Source organism: Brienomyrus brachyistius, chromosome 14 (genome assembly GCF_023856365.1).
Source record: "Brienomyrus brachyistius isolate T26 chromosome 14, BBRACH_0.4, whole genome shotgun sequence".
In the NCBI taxonomy this organism is placed as follows: Eukaryota; Metazoa; Chordata; class Actinopteri; order Osteoglossiformes; family Mormyridae; genus Brienomyrus; species Brienomyrus brachyistius.
In genome coordinates this window covers 22,148,300-22,170,502 of record NC_064546.1, presented here as the reverse complement: position 1 = coordinate 22,170,502, position 22,203 = coordinate 22,148,300, and the positions used below count along the sequence as shown (strand labels likewise).

Below are 22,203 nucleotides of genomic sequence, written 5' to 3'. Positions count from 1 at the left end.
TGTACTAGAACAGATTCCCGGCACAAGCGGCCTCAGGACTGTGCTGCACACGCTCTGAATCAAACACCAGCGAACTGCCGCTTTCACAGCACAACAAACACACTCAAACACTGCTTGTGGCTTTTAATCACATTTAAAAAGAGACAATCATTACAAAAGTCGTATTAACGGACAATGTCAAATACATCACCAACGACCACATAGTGACCATATAACACCGTGCCAGTGTCCTGTCCAGGGCGCGTTTCCATGCCGACAACCTGGCCACCATCACTGCCCGTGGGCCTCCGTCTTCGGAAGCATGAGGTGTTTCCAGCGTCTCAGCACCACCTTGTGCTTCTCTGCGGTCTCCGTCGCCTCGGCTGCTGCCTTGAACACGACTCTCATCAGGGTCACCACACCCGTCTCTGCGTTGTCCTCAAGCACCAGGTCCAGGGTGTCCCCAACCGAGACCTGGCAGGGCAGGCAGGACAGATTTAGCACCTGTCACACCTTTACCCATGATCCTCTCTTCCTCCAACAGCTATGATCTCGGGTGTTTTAGAAACGACCGCAGCAGATCTAGGATCAGGCCTCAGCCCAAGGTTCCTGCTGACGGCTCAAACTGTAAGAAGTGCACTTCCTTAACTACGCCGTTAGTGCTGAGTAATGGAGAACTACTGACTGTAACTCATGACGCAGTTACTGTTGCAATTGCAACAGGTTGTAGGTGAACAGAAAACAGGGACAAAGGCTTGGATCCTAGTAGCCAATGACCTCCTCTGGTAGCAAATCTCTGGCCAACATTCATCCTGCGTTCGATTATCTCCGAGTCAGAACTCGGATGAAAATGTCACAAAAAAAAACGTCACTTCCTGTTGGTGAGTTTCCCCTGTGACATCATTTCAACATGGCGGCTTACACAGTCAACAGTTATAAATATTTAAAAATGTTTATTTTGCTAAATGTATTAATAGTTATAATTGTAATTGCGCGTGTTCGATTTAGTGAATACCATATCGTGACCGTAAACAGTATCCTAGTATGCAATATCAGATTTTTACCAGACTTGTTAGGGTCTTTTGTTGGTTTGTAGTTTGTTTGCCTCTCGAAAAAAGAATATCACTATGGATATTATAAATTATTATAATACTAAAATATTATAAAAGCTTTTAATGTGGTTTGACTAGTTTGTTTCTTGTTTGTCTCTCAGAAAAAAGAATCTCACTCCAAATCTGCTAAAACATAAAGCAATAACACACAACAGTGTGTTCATGGAGGCAGTCATGTTTGTTCCGAGATGTGGTAGCTCGAACGGGAGATTGTCGAACGTGATGTCACTCAGCTCGGAATTTCCGAGTTCTGAGAGATAATCGAGCGCACCATCAGTCACTGGACAACAAAGTGTTTCCCAATCCACATGGACTGTCTGGGAGGGAGCAAAAACACGGACCGCTGTGGGTCCCTGTGGACCGGATTGGGAAACGCTGATCTAGAGGAAGGCTGATATTACAGAGACATGAGGAGCTGCTGTGTCATGCCAGCTATCTGTACTCCAGCTCCCGATTTACAGGCATGAGCTGGAGCTTGTGGAGATGAGGTGAGCGTGGTGCATTACTGTGCCGTGGAGGGGAGAGAGAAACTGCAGCATGGGTTTGATTCTCTGGACCGGGCCGTGCTCAGAGACTTTTCATCTGATCTGGGCAAGTCACAGAATTCATTTACATTTTATCTATTTAGCAGATGCTTTTAACTGAAGTAACATTCATCTGAGAAAGCAGTGCCACTCGGTCCCTGGAGCAACCGGTCCTCGCTCAAAAGGCCCGTGGTGACATCACTCTGCTGACTCTGGGAGTAAAACCAGCAACCTTCTGATCACAAGTACACAGTCTAACCCACTGAGCCACACACCGCACCTGAAACCCCACACAGCGGCAGCTGGGACGGCCAGCAGTAGCTGCAGGACGCTGCACACCATTCCAGGCAAGCTCAATGCTTCTAGCACACAACAGAACAGGAAGACCTTTCGACAAGCTCTTCACCTTCATCTTCAGCCCTAACCCACAAAGCAATGTGCTAAAACCACAGCACACTGATGACAATGCTCCAACCACAGGTCTGCTGACGACAGCACCGGCACAGACCTGACCATCAGTGACAAGGCTTTCTACAGGTGCGTAAGGCCCCTAATATCAGCAAGACCAAGTACTAGCAAGTCAGTGGCTCCAGGAAGCTGAAACCGCCCACACTCTGCATGGTGGGATTCTGCGGAGCAGAGCTGACCATTGACATTGTTACTTACTATTGGCTATTGTACTTATTTTGTATTTCATTTTGTGTTCGTTTTGCATTTATCTAACAGGGTACATAACCTGTACTGTTCCGGTAAGACATTCAGCCGCAAGAAGTCTCTTTGCACTTTAGGTAGACGTTAAATAATGGTGAGGAATTGAAGCCACTTTGGACAGCAGCTTATGATGAGCAGGTTAATGAGACGACCACCTAGTATATTTGTTTAGTTACTATGGCAGCATTTTTTTTTGGGGGGGGTGGTCTCACTCACCGTCTTGCTTTTCTTGATGAGCGGCTGTCCATTGAGCCTCAGTCTGTTCTGGTAAAACGCGTCGTCGATTTTGCTGAAGGAAACGGAGGAGAGCATTTCCTCAGACACAGAGCAAAGGGTGTCAGGCAAAGGGGCTGGCCTGCACTGCAGAGGACAACTGTTCCACCCCCCACCCAACCCAACCCAACCCAACCCAACCCTCATGATTTAGCCCTCTTACTCACTGTCGGGGCACATCCAGGCCTGCCCTGATGATGAGGTCATAACGAAGGGACGGCACAACTCGCTCCTGGTCTTTGTAGTTTCTTCGCAGATTAAGGTCATCTTCAGGTTCTTCTTCATCACTGGCCTCTAGGTCAGTATCTTCGTCTTCATCCTCCTCTGCTGCCGTATGCTTCTTATTTTTACTGCCTTTTTTTGAGTCCCTGCTGCCCTTATACCTCACAGGGGCCACAGGCCACACCTGGGGATATTTTCTACATTCACTTGCACTTGATGTGCCAGAATAGACACCAAACCGGACCACGGATGCTGTGCAGGGACTCCATCCCAAATGGACCGGATCTGGCGTGAGCCGTCGTGTGGGGACCCGTCCGATAGAGCGCCTGATATGCAAAATCTGCATCCAAAACCGGCTCATGGTCTCGCCTGGACATATACCGTGGCACAGCAACAAGCAATTTCAGAGTTACACTACCAGTACAGTACAATTAAAGCCAAAGAATAACAATATTCTATCCTTATCGTAACTTCAGTGAACCAGATGCATATTACTGATGCTTTATAATGTACACCAGTGTGCAAGAGTGCCTGCGGTTAGTTTGTTACTCATACCAGCAACACCATGCTCATACACTATCTTTCTGGCTGGAAATCTAACACGTCTCGGAAAATATACACATTTCTGAAAGCCCTTAATTGTTTTATATACCAAACTTCCACAGTTAAAAAGTATAAATTCCTGCATACCTCAGACATGCCCGTGGCCGCTCAATTTACGCTACGAAATACACTGTCCTAAACCTGCTACACGTATACCGTACCCAGGATAAGGAAACTCCAGCTTACTTTATTCATCTTAAAGATCTTCCATGCCTCCAGTGAAGTTGCGCGTATGGTTTTCACCTTCGCTCGCTGCGCTCTTTCACCTTCATGATGAAGTCAGAAAAATGCGACGGAGACGGACACGAGCAACGAGCGCCCCCTGGCGGTCACTAATCAAAGCGGCGCGGCCGGCAGACGCGCGCGCCCAGGTCCCATCAACGCTGCGCACTCACGCGCGGCTTTCAGCGCGATAGAAACCGTGACAGTGCAACATTAGAGGTCGCTACAAGACCGAAAAATGCAGGTCTGTCCTGCCGTTTATATACAATTTCGTTTTTAATCGTGTGCATAAAAATACGCGTCGTAATAAGAGTCGGCAACATGCAAAAACATGCAAGAAGAATCTGAAAAACCTATTCAACAGAGCGTTATATATTGCATAAACAATGCCTATTTTAATCTGAGAACGCAGCATAAATCTGAAACTTAATTAACAGTCATCTATCCTCCTCCATTTCGCTTATCCAGCCAAGAGGTGTGGTGCGTTAGGAATGAACAGGATTTCAGTAGGCAAAAGCTTTTCAAAGTGCTGACGCATTTTACAACTGACGTGATTTAATGATGCATATTTCAGTAGCTCTATATTACTCTATATTGGCCCATTCTTGTTGAATTTCAACAACCATAATGCAAATAAACTCTAATAGGCTAAGTGATAGAGAACAAGTGTGTGATACTGCACTCTTCCAGTTTCACGATGTTTTCAAATATCACATTGATATTAATGAATATGGTGACTGGCGTTTCGGATTTTCTCTTTTCTATTGATGTCATATTGATGACCTCGTGCGGCGTCCCTCACTCTTCCCATCGCATCTTTCTGTCTGTACCTTTTACTCACGTGTCGGGCGCGCTTGTTTATATAGATGCATGCAAAAAGCAATTAAGTGCGGAAATAAACAAAGAATAATCAAATTGCCCTATGTCAGAGGAAAAAGCCGGCTGTGTTCGTGTTGTCGAACTGAAATGCGTATTTATGCATGGGGCAGGTTGGGGCGCACGTCACACGCACCATTCCGCTATAAAACCGCTCGCCCCCGAGCCGCCGTCTTACAGAGGAGAAGCACGCGCTGAAACTGGTCTAAACAAATCCACCTGTTGGTCAGATCGACTAACCAGCAAAAATGTTTAAAATGATGGCCCCAGCTCTCGGACTGTTCTTCATAATTCTCTGTGTCTCCACTCAGGTATGGTTACTTTGTCATTTATTTTTCCTCGTGCAACTTTAGCTTTTATATATATATTTTTTTGCCGTATTTAAATTATTTAATTTTATTTGTTACTAGTAGGTTGTTTTTGTAGCTTGTATTTGTTGTAAGTCCATATTTTTATCTAATTACAATGACCTAAAATCAGTTTTGAATGGTGAAGGCACTGTCGTTTCATTGAACCGAACTCAAAAGAGAGAACCTTCCGGAGGTGGAGATTGCATAACGGGCAACTGAATCATTTTATCAAGCCCAGAGTATATTTTCATTGATTCTCACTGACTACTGTACCGACCCTTAAATAGCAAAACAGCTTTTTCTTTTGCTTTTTAAAATTAAAATTTCGTGATTTTCTCAGTTTCGATAAGAATAGCTTTCAGTCGTTAATTTATGGAACTCGGTAGAAATAATACGCGTACATTCTGTTCGTGAGTCGGAGACGGTCGGATGACTTATTTAAAACCCGCCATCCTTTCTAATTTACCGGTAGGTAATATTAGCGCTGAAAGAAACTCGAGCCAGCATAGAAATCCACTCTGATGCATTGCAATTCGTCCAGGATCAGAGGGATCAGAGTCTATAGGAGTTAATAAATGCACCGACAATTTGAATCAGGATTAAAGGTTGTCACTGTCCGCATTACAGTGGTGACCTCGCTATTAAATTATATCCTAAGTGTATTTTCTGAGGTGTACTTCAAAGAGAAATCTTTGAAAAAGTTAATTAAGCGGTCTTGCAATGAAGATGTAACAAATCGTAGGTAGTGGTTGAAACGGGAACTGTAGTATAGCCTATTTTTTGGGAACTCGATGTTCCGCTCTTTCCGACCGCTGTGGCATCACTTACTACTGTGAATCAGGGGAACAAAACTTAATGAATTCCATTTCCTCAGGTGAAATCAGCTCAGGCTTCTACACAATCTCCGACAATCACATCGAAGGCCACGATGTCGGGGAACATGACCTCCGTGGGCCCCACGAACTCCACCAGCAGCCCGGGAGGTGCGGGAAGCTCCCTCCGCTGCGGCGCCTCGTCGCTGCTGCTCCCCTTCGTCGCTGCCATTTCGGTGCTGCGCGGTCGCTCCTGAGTCATCGCTAATAAACAATGAAGATTGACATACAGCAGATAAGAGGGAGGAAAAACATCCAAAGAGCATACTTTTATTATTTTTATTTTGTCCCATTGACAAATCTGATCTCACCCGAACTGGAAAGGAATCACCCAACGGTTGCGGAAATTAAACCTTCGCAGCATAAACTAAGCCGAACACTAAAGAGACCAGGTGCTGATGAGTTTGACTCCCACCACCTTCATACCCGCGACGATTCTCCTCTGGCTCGCCTGCTGAGCTCGATGACCGCCATGCTCCTTACCATTATCACTGTGTTGTCTCAAACGGGGACCGCTCGTATATTAAACTCGCATCATTGTATAGGGGTTGCGTGCCTAGGACATCAGCAGCCTTAAGTAGCCTACGTCTGGGGTCGGGTTTTAATTGGCTGTCTTGTCATGCTAGCTTTCAGATATTTTGTTTTACTGTATTCATTCATAATCTAATCCACACGGGTGCTGGAACTCTATTTGCATTTAGTAACTGATATTAGTTGTAATTCCTTGGTTCAGTTCCCTGTTAGGATTAACACGCAATTGGTTTTTTGTAAAATTCCTGTAATCCTTCCATATGTTTTTATATAAAATGTGTTGGATGTTTTATTTCTATAATTTTTAGTTGAGATCTGATCAGGGAGTCTTCTAACATTATGTTTAATAAATCAGTTACACAAAACATTTGTGTCTTTAATTCCAACCCAGAATAAGACATTCTTGCCAGCAGTTGCAGGCCATTTGCAGGTCTGGATGGAGGTTTCTCCACATTATCTCCATGATGTTTTGGTGGCTGAGTTGGTGTTTCTGTCCAGTCATTGTGATTATTGAACATGGAGATCAATGTGACTTCAGTACTTGGCACAGAGCTGTCAGCTGGTCCAGTGTGGGTGTGGTCTGCAAACAAGCCTCTACACTGTACCCCTTCCTGGGTAAGGGGCAGGGGCAGTAGTAAGAGGTTTGGAGCTCTCTCTCTCTCTTTCTCTCTCTCTCTCTCTCTCTCTCTCACACACACACACACACCTGTGGATAGGTCACTATGCAAAGTAAACGAGTTTTTTTTTTTCCCCCAAAGAATGACAACATTATGTAAGTCCTTCCACAGAACAGAAAGCACTGGTCACCCTCTTGACCTTAGATCACTGTAGAACAGATTGAATAAAAACGCCTCAGAAATTATGCTTTAGTTAGTGTTTGCACATTATCTTATACGTTATACATTATTGTTACTTGTATTTTGGAATTCTTTAGTTTTCGCATAGCCCATCATGCTCTCCTTTTTAAGACACATCCACTGAAAAAAGTACCAATTTGCACTCTTGAGGGTACAATAACTTGTCACTGGGGCTGTCAATTGTACCTTAGATGTAGGTAAATGCACCTTATAAGGTACAGAAATGGACTCTGAAGAACATTTTTGTACCATTGGGGGTGCATTAATGTTGTTTATACCTTAGAGAACAAAACTGTAGCACAGCAGCAGAGTACTGTAAGAGTTGTTATTGAAACCTGTAGTGGTGTGGACATTGTGAAGCCTGCGGTCTGAGCACAGGGTCTGTTTGGTGCTCCAGCAGCGTTTTCCGCATGGTTGAGGGCCTTGTTCAACAGCCAGACGGAAATACGGTTGTTTTGCCGAGGATTCAAATCTGAAATTTTCCGATCACAGGCACAGAGGCTTAACTGCTAGGCCACTCTCCCCGTTCATAACCATGGTGCCATTTTCTGTTTGTAGCTGGTCTGAAAGCTCAGACTCTCTCACTTGGCATAGGAGCTTGTCAGGGTAAGGCCGCCCCCCTCCCACCCCATGCCCAGAAACCTGGCTGAGGCAATGTAGGCAGATAAAGCAAAGAGCATGGGAGGGGCAATCAGTCAGGTTCCTGCCCATTCCCTGTGCCCGCCTCACCAGCCCCCGTGGGCACCATTAGCCCCTGACAGTGTGTTCCAGCAGTCCTCATTGCTATGGGTGGGTGACTGATGGCAGTCCTGCATCCACACACCCCTTCTGTTCTATTAACTTCAATGATACAAAACAAGCATTTGAGAGTTTCCACCAGCAAAAAATACAAAAATTGTGGTGAATTAAGCAGCGCCGTTTGCAGTGTTGGTCTGCGTCCCTCCTGCGCGGCCGTACAGACATGGTGACTGTGCCGTCCTTAAGCAGCACCGTTCGCAGTGTTGGTCTGCGTCCCTCCCGTGCGGACAGGGTGACTGTGACGTCCTTAAGCAGCGCCGTTCGCAGTGTTGGTCTGCGTCCCTCCCGTGCGGACAGGGTGACTGTGACGTCCTTAAGCAGCGCCGTTCGCAGTGTTGGTCTGCGTCCCTCCCGTGCGGACAGGGTGACTGTGACGTCCTTAAGCAGCGCCGTTCGCAGTGTTGGTCTGCGTCCCTCCCGTGCGGACGGGGTGACTGTGACGTCCTTAGGCAGCGCCGTTCGCAGTGTTGGTCTGCGTCCCTCCCGTGCGGACGGGGTGACTGTGACGTCCTTAGGCAGCGCCGTTCGCAGTGTTGGTCTGCGTCCCTCCCGTGCGGACGGGGTGACTGTGACGTCCTTAGGCAGCGCCGTTCGCAGTGTTGGTCTGCGTCCCTCCCGTGCGGACGGGGTGACTGTGACGTCCTTAGGCAGCGCCGTTCGCAGTGTTGGTCTGCGTCCCTCCCGTGCGGACGTGGTGACTGTGACGTCCTTAGGCAGCGCCGTTCGCAGTGTTGGTCTGCGTCCCTCCTAGACAGTCAGGCCACTCGCCCGCTTGATTAATGGAATCCTGACAAACTACCCATTTCCAGCTTTGCCTGTTGAATATAAACATTTATCATTCTTCTGACGGGTTTCTTTTAGCCTGAAAAATGCGGCTCCCCTGGTGCCCATTTTGGCAGTCAGCTATGAAAGAGTTTCACGTGGGTGACAGGAACAGCGGCCTAGTTTTTTGGGGTACATCACCAGCGAGGCACCTCCCAATCCGCGAATCCAGCTCACCCAGGGGTTAAAGCCCAGAAGCGTGTCTGTGGAAGCCAGAGCCGCTTAGACGTCGTCCGTGGTAAAACTAAGCAGTTTGCAAGCCGATTTCTTCAAAGCAAAGACGTTAATATTTTATTAAGCCATACAGTTTAAGGTTATGAAATGAAAATAATAATAGTTTTTTTTCATTTGACGTTGCTGAGCAGTGTGTGAAGAAACATGTGCTTTAGTACCTTCAGCAGCAAACACTCAGCATGAAGTGTTAGGCATGATTAAAAATAATCATGAAACTGATATCATCCAGCAGCAGGGTGGCTGAGATGACTGCACCATTACCTCGTCTGGTGGCTGCCTTCGAGTTTCACTGGAAGATCAAGGTGCTTCCGGTTTTGACGCACAGCGGGAAGGTCATCCGCTCACAGCGGCCCTCTTTAGTTCAGCATGACAGCGTAAGTGTTACTGGGGCGTGCGCGCTTGCTCTTTCAGAAGCTCCATAAACACGCTAGCAGCACCTTTCTGCAGTCTGGCTCCCCCCAACCCCCACCCCGCAATCCGGGGCTCCTGGAGATCCCCCGTTTCACTTTAAGTCACCTTTGTGTCCCACAGCACCCCAGGGGCACTGGGGCAGTGGTCCAGGTGGCGGCAACGTTTACTACCATTCAAACTATCCATTTGCATGGGTCCACACCCGATGGCCACAAACAATCACTATACTGTGGGGGGAAGCGGGGAGCAGGAGCTCCCAGGAAGGGCAAACTCAGCCAGCCGGAGTGAAGAACAAATGAAATGATGCTTGATTGTTAAAGTGCATAGTAATTACTTTAAAAGATAAAGATGTGCACATTATAAAGTGCAGGCCTCACTCAAGGGGGGGGGGTTTAAAATGTTGTAATAAATATATTCTGTTATTAATCTGTCTTGTAATCTGTGATTTGTAATATGAACTGTATGTTTTATCTTGAATTGTTCTGGTGTAATAAAGTTGCCGTAACCTAATCGAAAAGACAACCGAGGTCATGAGAAATTCGAAATGTTACTTTCACACACGAGGAACGTCGGAATGGTCAGTCACTGGCCAGGACAACAAAACAAGCAGGGAGGATTCGGAAAAGCTTCTAGAAGCAGCCATAAGGCTAAAGCAGAAAGTGCTGCAAGTATGTATGAGAGAGGGACATGCTTCATGGCTTTGTCTGGAAATGCTCCCCGCTGGCTGCAGAATCCAATAATAAAGACTCCCTCAGCAGCCACACTGCGCACTCCAAACGGACCGACGCTGGTTTAACTCCCTCAGCAGCCACACTGCGCACTCCAAACGGGCCGACGCTGGTTTAACTCCCTCAGCAGCCACACTGCGCACTCCAAACGGGCCGACGCTGGTTTAACTCCCTCAGCAGCCACACTGCGCACTCCAAACGGGCCGACGCTGGTTTAACTCCCTCAGCAGCCACACTGCGCACTCCAAACGGGCCGACGCTGGTTTAACTCCCTCAGCAGCCACACTGCGCACTCCAAACGGGCCGACGCTGGTTTAACTCCCTCAGCAGCCACACTGCGCACTCCAAACGGGCCGACGCTGGTTTAACTCCCTCAGCAGCCACACTGCGCACTCCAAACGGGCCGACGCTGGTTTAACTCCCTCAGCAGCCACACTGCGCACTCCAAACGGGCCGACGCTGGTTTAACTCCCTCAGCAGCCACACTGCGCACTCCAAACGGGCCGACGCTGGTTTAACTCCCTCAGCAGCCACACTGCGCACTCCAAACGGGCCGACGCTGGTTTAACTCCCTCAGCAGCCACACTGCGCACTCCAAACGTACTGACGCTGGTTTAACTCCCTCAGCAGCCACACTGCGCACTCCAAATGGACTGACGCTGGTTTAACTCCCTCAGCAGCCACTGTGCACTCCAAATGGACTGACACTGGTTTAACTCCATCAGCAGCCACTGTGCACTCCAAACGGACTGTCACTGGGATCTACTGGAGGGACCTGGAGAACTGGGCAGAAGATCCCGCCCACACATATACAGCTGGGACCGGATCTGAACCCAAAACCCGGCACTGTACAGCCACAGAGCTTCCTGCCGCCCTCAGACCTCGGGTCTCGGGGACAGCAGGCTCCATCGGCAGGGAGGACAGTATACAGGCTGAATTATTAACCGAGCCGATGAATTATACAACGGCCAGCCACGGTCCTGTTACGCTGCCAAACGCGGCACTCGGGACCCCTTTCTACCTGTCAGGGATTCACCTGACTCCCCCGGTTCCCATGGGAACATTTTTTTTTCACATAATCACATGACAAAGGCCCCCATTGTCGACGGCACGCGAATGGCAGCAGGAGGGGGGATCTGAGCAGCTTCATTTGCCAGACAGGTTCCCTCTCTCTCTCCTTTTCATCTCCCTCCATCCCTCCATCACTCTGTCGTCCCTCACAGAGCTGCCCATAACACACATTGTTTTTCTCCGATATTCTCTCTTGCTCTTAGGACGGGGGGCAGGGGAGCTGAGATTAGGGCTGTGAAGCACGTGAGGGTAGAAGCCGCATTTCGGTCCCCAGCCACTTGTGCTCGACCACTCCCCCTGGTCAGCCCCACTCAGGGCCCCCTCCCCCACCTCAAACACAGGCTTTGCCTGGGAAACCTTGTGGTGTTGGGGGCTGAATTTTGGTGAGGCCAGGAGGCACTGAGTCCCTTCCAGGCCTTGACTGAGGCACCGTTACAACACCCCCTCTCCTGCGATAACCCACCACGCCACACACTTGTCCCAAACCAAGTGTCTCGAAGTGGTCGCCGTCGGTGACTCCTTTTTTCTGACTCCACTAATGCCTCAGCCCCATCCACGTCCCAAGTAACTCTAGAAGCTTCCGTTAGCATGCCATCGCGGGTCACGCGGTCCCTCCCCCAGTCCAGAAGCTGCTGCAGGCTCATCGATAGCCAGACCTTCATAAACAGATCCGATGTCCGAGTGGCTGCAGGACGGGGGGGGCTGTAACCATGCACGCGTAACACTACCTGTCCTTAAACATGACGCTCTTCCCATACTCACACACATATCACACGAGCATCATCTGCGGAACCTGCACAATAAAGCCCACGTTCAGTGTCATTTAGGGACAGTAGAGATGTTCAAACTGGCATTTCTTCGAATCCAGTCTGATACTGACTGAGTTTTATAAGGTTTCCTTGTTTCAAAACTGTAACTCCTCCTGTCATGTCAGAATGTCAAAAGCACAAAACATTTGGAAACAGGGTTTACCAAAATTACTCATCAGCAACCTCTTCTCATCTTCTGATAACAGACTCCCATGGATGGCTCAGATAAAAGGTTGTTGGTTCTGGCTAATGGCTTTTTATGAACAATGGGCATGCCTGGGGGGCATGCTGGCTTGGAGGGGGGCAGGTTGCACCTGGCAGGTGGTCTGTCCTCCCCACAGAGGCCCAGGCTAACCTCCGCCTGTCATACCCCTCCTGAACTGCCACGTTTTGCTCCATGTTGGTTCATGCGGTGCGTCTGCAGCCGGTATGACGCACACGGGCCTGTAAGCAGACATATCATGTTTTAAATCTGAAGATGCTTGCCACAAAATGTTTTGCAATAAAAAATTCTAAAGTTCCATAGTTCCTCTTTTATAGTTAGTGACAATTAAGCCCACGGCTGTTGGCGAGCTTCTGTTGCCAGGGGTTCCTGATGAACCCCCCTTACAGCCCTGGAGTGCATCAGTCACTGTGGCACCTGATAAGCTGAATTCTGGTCTGGTTCGTGTTGCTCGCACAGTGACCATCCACCAAGGGAGCTGGATCCCATTACCTACCGGTCAGCATTGACCCACCTCTGTGTTCACCCTGTTTATTCGTGGGCAACCCCCTCGTTGTTACCATAGCATCAGGCAAGCATCAGCCATCTCATTCCCTGACTGTGGCTTACGTTATAACTCGCTGGTTGGCTCTTCAGGCTGATGGTGAGACCCACTTGACGGCACATCACCCCCGCGTTACCCACAATCCATCCTGTCAGGGTGACGGCTCTCCAGTGCTCCCTGTTCACACGCTGCTCAGCCCACATTCCACCACGTGAAGAAATTCCCCTGCGATGTGTCCCCAGTGACCAGAAGCTGCTACAACATGATGATCACTATTATTATACTTGCACATGTGCATATTTTGCACAATTTGCACATTCTTGCACATCCATTGTCTCTGTCATTTTCTTGCAGATATGTTTATGCGGTTATGCTCTTTTGCACGCTGTGAAATAAAGCAGCTCGGACTACGTGCTGTGAGTGTGCGGCCCAGACGAGACGCCATGTTGGGAATCGCTGTGAGGCCCCCGGTTCATTAGGAGCCCAAATCACGACCCACAACACATGGGTGCAGTGAACGGGCACCAGGCCTGAGGTGGTAAGCGGAGGATGTCGCTCTCTGCCGCTCTGTAATCTTAGATCTCTGACTCAGCAGCCCCCCCAAAACAGTGTACTGGACATTTATCTGTGGCATTCTGCAGTCTTTTGTGAGCTGAGCAGCCTGATCAGCATTGGGGGGGGCCTTCATAAAGTATGAAAGTGCTGAATAAATCTAATGCATAATTATTATTATTATCATCATTATCATTATTATTATTACAATGAGGTCCTGGAGCGTCAGGTACTGCAGGCGGTGAGCTTTCCAGGTGCATCTCCCTGTGAGTCTGACCTCAGCCCTGGCAGCACCCACCCCCTCCCCCCTCCCCCCCTCCCCCCCCGGTCTGGGCATTCGAGAAGCTCCACATCCCGTCAGGTATCACTTTGCTTTTGCTTCTCCCCCAAAAAAATCAGGAAGCAGAACTTTACAATGCAAAGCATGCCGCTCCTCCAGAGGGAGACCTTTGTTTCCGGCGCCCACTGAAACTGGCCCAGAGTTTGTTTGTTACATGGGAGACGCAAATCGGCGGAGCGGGCGCTCGCCCTATCAGAGGAGCCCTGCAGACATCGCAGGCTGGCGGACAGGCCAAGCAGGGCGGGCTTGGTCAGGAGGAGCATCTACATACTGTGACAGCAAGGTGACAGCGTTCTTCACAAGCCAACAGCAGGCTGGCTTGGGCCGGTCCCTGGCGCAGGTTCGAACCCTCATGTGACTCGTTATCACGTCCTGCTCGCACTTGAGTTCGGAGCATGATGCTGACTTTGGCTGCGACTGATGCAGGAGCATACGGGTTTCCATCCCGCGCAGACCTGAAAATGGGGCCCCTGGGGGCCAAATCTGAGGATGCTGGGCCCCTGTGTGCACTGTGCAGTGTTGTTGACAGTGGACACGCAGCATAAGGCCATGAACAAACGCCCTTCAGGTGTGAGGGGGACGTGTGACGCACAGGATAAGTGTGACTGTCAACACAGCCCTGAGCTCCTATATACTCAGCACTACAGAGAGTCGCTTCCCTTTAAGGTCGGTCATACCATCGACAACAACTGTGGGGGTCAGTTACCTTTATAAGGGGTGTCCTCCCCCCTCCAGGATAGCTGCTGAGGGATATAATAGCACAATGTGCCTGGGGCTCTCAGGATGATCCCCACAGGGCCAGCTGAGGGGCACAGGGGCCACACCCTCCACCCTCCCCGGCAGCCCCACCCTCTTCTCCCTGACAAGGTCCCAATTTTAGACTCTTACCATTGTATGACTTTGGATTTGAATCAAATGAAACCAGCCCTAACCACAAGTCGCCTGTGTGACCTACGGAACCTGAGGACCGACAAACTGATTCGTTACAGAGAATTGCAGTGGAGACCCTGTTAGTACACACACACACATACGCACGCACACACACACACATACGCACGCACACACACACACACACACACACACATACGCACGCACACACACACACACACACACACATGCACACATACACACGCACGCAAGCACACACACACGCACGCGCGCACACACACACACACACACACACACACACGCACACACGCACGCACGCACACACACACACACACACACGCACGCGCGCCATGGTATTTCACCACCATGTTCTCAGTCCAACACGGGGCGGTAAAAGGGGCATCCCAGCACATGCAGGTTCATTGATGGCTTAGCTGAGGTGTTGAAAGCTGGAGCTGCTGGCAGCCGGCTGACCTCATCATCCTGAGTGCCTGCACACCCCCCCCCCCCCGCTCCGCTGAAATGCCAGCATCTGATGGCAGGCAGCAGCCAGATCCATCCAGCCATCTCACTTGCACATGACAAAGCAGAGGAGCCAAGCACCGGCAGCCGTGCAGCCCCACAAGTCGGAAACAGCGGGTGAGCGACACAGACAGACTGACCTTTTCGCAAACGGGATTAAGCTGGAGTTTGTAGTGCGGGAAGTTTCTGTACACACTCTGCAGTGAGACCACACTCGCACAAAGGGGGAAGTCCCCAAAACGGCTGAGGAAAAGACCAAATAAGGTTTAAAACAAAGAGGAACACAGCCAAGACCTGACATCTAGCTGATGCGGAACGATGAGAGATATGACAGAAATGTCAGTGAGTGGGTTTGGAGGAAAAAACTGAGGCTCGACCAGAGAGCGACAGAGTGACAGAACAAGCCTGCATTACCGGGACGGGGACGTGCGGCTAAGGCAGCAGGAAACTGAAAAGCCTCTTTACCCAACTGAGAGCCAAGGCCTCTGATCTCAGGCCTTTTGGTACAGGACCAATAAGGCTCCATTAAACCATGTGACACTGGAGGTGGTTATTCAACAACATGCCTCAGGGTGGTCAAGTACACTAGGTCACCCAGACATCAACGGTGACACTGCTGGGAAGCGAGGCTGCTGACCATGTGGCTGCTGTGTCACCCAGATCCCGCTGCTAACCTTAATACCAGCAGAAATTATTTATTTATTTTTTCTTCATTAGGTAGCAGCCCTGCTGCCCCCTGTGGCCAAATGAGGAATTGCGAGACCATCATTTACCAGGACACTAAACAGCACTACTGACTGTGTCAAGTTAGCTTCCCAGTAACAAGCCCTGAAGAAGCCCTGAGGCAAGAGGGGTGATTATCAGTCAAAAGCTTTTAAAATACAAATGCAGGCATTATTAAAGGCGGAGAAGTCATATGATCCATCGTTATTTTATTTAATAAGAGCAAGCAGGCAGAGCTGAAAGAGTATCCCAAGGCATTGTGGGACGGCAGGGTCACCTCGACCCCGACTCCCTGCAGGACTGCGTCCCGCCCACCAGCCCAGATGCCAGCTGGCTCCCCCTGTAGGTCGGCAGTGCCCGCTGCAGTTTCTGCTCTTTAATATCACATATATGATGCCATCCGATATGCTTCAAAATCGGGCCAGCGCTGAACCCCCCACCTGCCACCTGGCACTCGGCTCCTCTCCGCTGGGGCACCGTACAGACCAGCCGCCGCGTCCCTGTTGTCCTCAGGTGTGCCCCTGGAGGGTGCCCTCAAGTCCTTGTGCCACACCCACATCTCCGGGCTCCGCCCACGTCCCGGGCAGCTCCAAGCGTGGAAAGCACAGCCTCTTCTCCAGCCAGGCAGCCAGGGCCAGGAGCCTGGTGTCCTGCAGAGCCGGTCCGATCAGCTGCAGGCCGATGGGGAGGCCCCGACTGGACAGCGCTGTGGGCACAGTGACGGCCGGGAGACCTGGGATGGGCCGAGAACCAGGACAGCATCAGGCATTTCCATAAGGTTTGAAAGTCACACAGCAGAAGCTGCAGGCGTGGCCGTACCTGCCATGTTGGCGGGCTGGGTGAAGACGTCCTCCTGGGTGCTGCGTGTGCGGTTGTCCTCCTGGATGAATTCGCGGTACGGCGCAGCATCGGTCAGCGTCGTTGGGGTCAGCAGCACGTCCACACCCCCGTGAAAGACCCGCGCAAAGTCCTGCGTGATCAGGCGCCGCACCTTCTGCGCCTTCATGAAGTACAACTCATAGTTCCTGCATGCGATTATAAGGCAGGCAAGAGTAAGTGCACCCAGAGGGGTCTGGTCATGCAACAGGCATGATTAATCGAGCCCAAAAAGACAGACCTTTCTTCTACTGGGGATCAAACTGCTACACAATGCAACCAAAACACCCTGAAATATAGAACATGGTGCAGAGGGACAAGCCTGTGGGCAACAATGAAAACAGGAAAACCAAGAAAGAAGATGTGCATGCATTTAACTGCTCTTTCTGTGAGCCGAAGACACACTTCCTCTCCACAAGCGGTTTTCAGCCTCCAGATCTGACTCATGCACCCCTGAGGCGGTGAGCAGCCTCTCACCTCTTCAGCAGGAAGAAGTTTCCTGCCAGGATCCTGCGGCGGACGACGTCGTTAAAGGCCTCGTGTCGCGTGGCAGCATACAGGGCCTCCGTGGACTCCTCCAGTGAGCTGCGGTGACCTGAACGAGACTCACTGTCAGTCTACCTGTCCGGGAGTCGGCTGGGGGGGGGGGGGGGGGGGGTTCCTGCTCACTTAGATAAACAGGAGCATCACATTAATTCCGCCCGGGACTCCGAGGACCGGTTCTTCAACTGCATCATGCACGGTTGATCGAGGACTGACGCACAGCGCTCGCCGTACGCCAGGCCATCGCACAGCGCTCGCCGTACTCCAGGCCATCGCACAGCGCTCGCCGTACTCCAGGCCATCGCACAGCGCTCGCCGTACTCCAGGCCATCGCACAGCGCTCGCCGTACGTCAGGCCATCGCACAGCGCTCGCCGTACTCCAGGCCATCGCACAGCGCTCGCCGTACTCCAGGCCATCGCACAGCGCTCGCCGTACTCCAGGCCATCGCACAGCGCTCGCCGTACTCCAGGCCATCGCACAGCGCTCGCCGTACTCCAGGCCATCGCACAGCGCTCGCCGTACTCCAGGCCATCGCACAGCGCTCGCCGTACTCCAGGCCATCGCACAGCGCTCGCCGTACTCCAGGCCATCGCACAGCGCTCGCCGTACTCCAGGCCATCGCACAGCGCTCGCCGTACTCCAGGCCATCGCACAGCGCTCGCCGTACTCCAGGCCATCGCACAGCGCTCGCCGTACGTCAGGCCATCGCACAGCGCTCGCCGTACTCCAGGCCATCGCACAGCGCTCGCCGTACTCCAGGCCATCGCACAGCGCTCGCCGTACTCCAGGCCATCGCACAGCGCTCGCCGTACTCCAGGCCATCGCACAGCGCTCGCCGTACTCCAGGCCATCGCACAGCGCTCGCCGTACTCCAGGCCATCGCACAGCGCTCGCCGTACTCCAGGCCATCGCACAGCGCTCGCCGTACTCCAGGCCATCGCACAGCACTCACCGTACTCCAGGCCATCGAAGCGCGCCATGTTGGAGGCCACCTCCGCTGTGCAGAGCACGTGATAGCAGACGATGGAGTGCTGGGTGTTGGGGAGGGACACGGTCTCCACCGAGGCTCCCTCCCGCTCAAACAGGTCGGCAACACGACTCCACTGGGACAGCGTCTCTGCGGACAGACCCGGGGCGTGGTATTCCTGGGGGGGGAGACAGGAAAAGGGCAAAACTCCAGTAATCGCGAGTCATTGTGGTTAAAATGACTGGGCAAAAAGAATTTCAAAATAATTTAGAATTTAGTGATCAGTGGTCATTGCTGACTCACCACAGCACACAGTGCACAACAATGAAATGTGTCCTCTGCATTTAACCCATATGTGACATCATGACATAGCAGGGGGGGCCGCTAATTCAGCACCCGGGGAGCAATGCTGGGGGGCAGTGCCTTGCTCAGGGTACCTCAGTGGTGCCTTGCTGGTCGGGGATTCGAACCAGCAACCTTTCAGTTACAAGTGCCTCCCTAACCATCAAGCCACCACTGCCCACATATCATACCACATGGAATATCAGTGATGCACTGCTGCACTCCTTCAAAACACCCCCACTATGTCGGTCCCACCAAAGCAAGCAGCACGCTCACATCCGGAGTGGATCGATCACTAATTACAATAATAATAATAAATAATAATAATTTGGGAATCTGGTCCAGGGGGTGCTGCCTGCCTGGGGTATGCCGACACGGATCTTCCTGATGTCAATTTCTTCGGGCAGGTGGGTGGGCGTGGCTGGGGGAGGAATCGTCGTGGAGTCCTTCTTGTCCAAGCCTTGGAGGACACCTGCAGGAACACGCACCTTTGTCAGGACCACATCTGCCAAGTTGAGCAATCCATGGGGGTTGAGAGGACCGATAAGCATCCCGCACTGTCCCACTGCCCGCCTGCCTTCCAGCACGTTCCTTGAGCCACAGGAGCTTCCCTTACCCAGGACGGTGGCCGCGTCGCTGGCGCTCCGGGTCAGGATGCCCGGCACGTCCATGGAGTTGACCAGGGGAATGAGGCCGTGGCGGGACAGCAGGCCGTAGGTAGGCTTCAGCGCCACCACTCCACATAGCGCCCCCGGGTTACGCGTGGAGCCCCCCGTGTCGGAGCCCAGGGCACTGCAGGAACAGGAACAGGGTTGAGTGACAGCGGCATTGGGTGCGGGGGGGACAGGTGGCCCGCATGACTGGATGCACCAGCTGGAAGGTCATCATTCCATCTTAGGGTGCGGCCCCAGCTCCATTATGCAGATCGGTCAATTATTCAAATGCTGGTCTTTTAGCAAAGAATCAGACCCAATGAACCGGGAGAGACCAGTTCGCTGCCCTGCCCTTTACGGCTGCAAACATCAGGAAGCCTCGTATGTTAAACCTTTGCACTGATCTTTGGCTGACGAGCCAGATGAGCTTAGTTACAGACAGATAATCACCTGCCGCACCTTTATTCCACCCATCCACAGTCCAGTTAATCAGGAAAGGTCACTACACTCAGAACTGCAAGATGATAGGAGGGTACACCACGGGTGAGAGAGCAGTCCAGTACAGGGACTCGGAGAGACAGGGACACTGGGAGACAGGAAGGGACGGGGACAACGGGAAAGGCTGGGGGAGACAAGGGGAGTCAGCTAGAGAATCTCGGCAAAGCTGGAGAAACCATAAAGTCCAGCATAGGTATGGCTGGGAGATTCATACTCCATGATGACCAGGAAATACAGAAGTACTCAAGGCCAGAGCGGGCAGCACACTGACATGATGGACACTCCTAACCAGGGGAGGCAAACAAACTGCTCTTGGCAAACAAAGGTCAGGCGCTTTTCTGGAGCAGAAGCTGTCACAGGAAGCTGCAAAACTCACAGGAAGCTGCAAAACTCACAGGAAGCTGGTCTGGGCCGCCACAGCGACTGCACTCCCCCCAGAGCTGCCACCGGCGATCGCCCAGCCCGCATCAGCTCCGGCCCGTTCCCGGTACTGCACCGAATAGCTCCAGGGGTTCTGCACTGGGCCAAACACACCGTCGGTGCTGCCGGACCTTGGAGAGAATGTGTGGCGGGGATCAGGTTCCACGGTGAGGGCCCATGACCCCGAAACACACCCACCCGCCTGACTGCCCCACCCACCCGCCTGACTGCCCCACCCACCCACCCACCCACCTGAGTGCCTCACCCACCCCGCTACCAGCAAGCAACTTCCTCAAATGCAGTTCCACGTGCATGAAAATGAGAGAAATAATGATGTGCATTTTTAAGTAAAAAGGGGAAAAAAGAAATCAGCATTTTGCATAAACTTACCCCATTGCAAACTCATCCAAATTAGTCTTTCCGATCAGGACGGCCCCTTGGTCCAGGAGCTTCTGAACAATGGTGGCGGTGTAAGGAGGACGGTAGCCTGCAAGCGAGATGCAAGATGACAATGACAGAATAATGAATAGCGGCAGCGGCGAGCAGTGAACGGGAGCAGGCCGACATGAACACTCGACTTAATGCTGTGGATGTTTAAGAAGCAGCATGAGCCTGATTAGCATTCTAAGGCACTAAGGTGTTTTAATGTATCAAAACAGACGCTGATATGTTTTATTTACATAACTGACCCCCCCCCCATGCCCATGACCTTGCCCAGGATAAGTGGCTGGGAGATACAGATGGTACAGAGACCAAAATGAAGCTGATTATCATACATCTAAAAGTGGGTAACCTTGAGAGAAATGCTATACAGAAAGGAGACAGAAACCATTTCGTTGCACAGCAACCTTGCATGCAGTTGGAGTCACAGTCTGCTCCTCCGACAGGCCTGTCAGGCACCTGCCGTCTGAAGCAGCATGCCTGCATGGCAGCATGTGAGCCGTGAACTGCGCAGGAAGCCACTGACCTGGCAGGGAGTGTTTCGGAGGGGGGGCTGTAGCAGTATGATAAGCCGTTATCTGTGTGTATCCTGCTCACAGCTGCATTTACAATCTTAATATTTTCACATCTCAAGACAAAAGCAAGAAAAAGCCCAAAACCTTGAAAATGTTGTCATGTCCAGGACAAAGTGGACCCTGACTCATACAGGCCAGTAGATGCAGACATTTCACCAGCAGTTTCTACCTTTCAGCATGCGTGAGGCACATGTGGTCTCCACGTTCTCCGTGCAGAAGTTGTCCTTGACTGAGAAAGGGATCCCATCCAGGGGGCCTTTGGGTTTCCCTGTGGGAGGAGCAGCGTGATGCTCACTGCCAGGCAGCAGGTGCAGCTGCATTCATAACTACATGACAATCATTACCGTATCTGTGTACATCTCTGAAAGGTGGATAAAGCATGTCACTCAGCAGTCTGCTCAGTGGGTATCTGCTCTTTGTGCCTCACACACACACCTTTAAGAAATCTGACTTCTGACTCCTGTGCCAGCCGCAAAGCCTGCTCCTCAGCCACCGTGATGTAGGCGTTCAGATAGGAGGTGCTCTTCACCTGCTCCAGGCACCTTCTGCACAGCTCCGTGGGAGACATGCTTCCCTCCCTCATGGCCTGTGACACCTGAGGAGATTTTACATAACCAAGGCATTGAACACATTAATTTGCGCATTAACATATACGTACTGTCATGTGACATGCTCGCGATACATTGTGAAACCATATTAAAGGTTCTGACGTTACTGTTCATTGTTACAAAGTAACCACTGTCAAATCAACTTATAAAAGAAGAATCTAACGAGAGCATTTAAACGAAATCGCGGTCTCTACTAATATGCACAAATTCAAACGGAGATATGAACAATAATAAATTTATCGTTAAAACTTTGCCAATTCAATCACAACACTAAAAGACAGACGAATTGCAATTTGAAAAATAATTAATAATAAAATTTAAACATATCGTGTGAATGAAGCTTTGCAGATGAGACTTACTTCTCTCATTGTCAAGCCCAACATATTTAATATATTCTTTTAAAACCCTAATACCCACGAACTGTGCCGGCAACCTTCAAAGTACACAACCATAATAGGCGGCCATGTTGGTTTCACGTTGC

General features: G+C 51.0%; 2 protein-coding genes across 2 annotated transcripts; both read right to left on the bottom strand.

Moving 5' to 3' along the window:
• Positions 1–108: 108 nt before the first annotated feature.
• mtres1 (mitochondrial transcription rescue factor 1) lies at positions 109–3,803 on the bottom strand. The gene is made up of 4 exons (XM_048973883.1): positions 3,611–3,803; positions 2,767–3,190; positions 2,543–2,615; positions 109–453 (listed from the first exon to the last, which is right to left on the bottom strand). The coding sequence occupies exons 2-4, from the start codon at positions 3,180–3,182 to the stop codon at positions 271–273; spliced, it is 672 nt and encodes a 223-aa protein (XP_048829840.1). The 5' UTR covers positions 3,183–3,190; positions 3,611–3,803; the 3' UTR covers positions 109–270.
• A 12,186-nt stretch (positions 3,804–15,989) lies between these two features.
• On the bottom strand, positions 15,990–22,198 carry qrsl1 (glutaminyl-tRNA amidotransferase subunit QRSL1). The gene is made up of 11 exons (XM_048975552.1): positions 22,082–22,198; positions 21,550–21,709; positions 21,284–21,382; positions 20,489–20,585; positions 20,074–20,229; positions 19,144–19,319; positions 18,887–18,999; positions 18,171–18,363; positions 17,151–17,268; positions 16,617–16,822; positions 15,990–16,530 (listed from the first exon to the last, which is right to left on the bottom strand). Exons 1-11 carry the CDS (start codon positions 22,103–22,105, stop codon positions 16,307–16,309), a joined length of 1,566 nt encoding a protein of 521 aa, XP_048831509.1. The 5' UTR covers positions 22,106–22,198; the 3' UTR covers positions 15,990–16,306.
• Between the last annotated feature and the right edge of the window lie 5 nt (positions 22,199–22,203).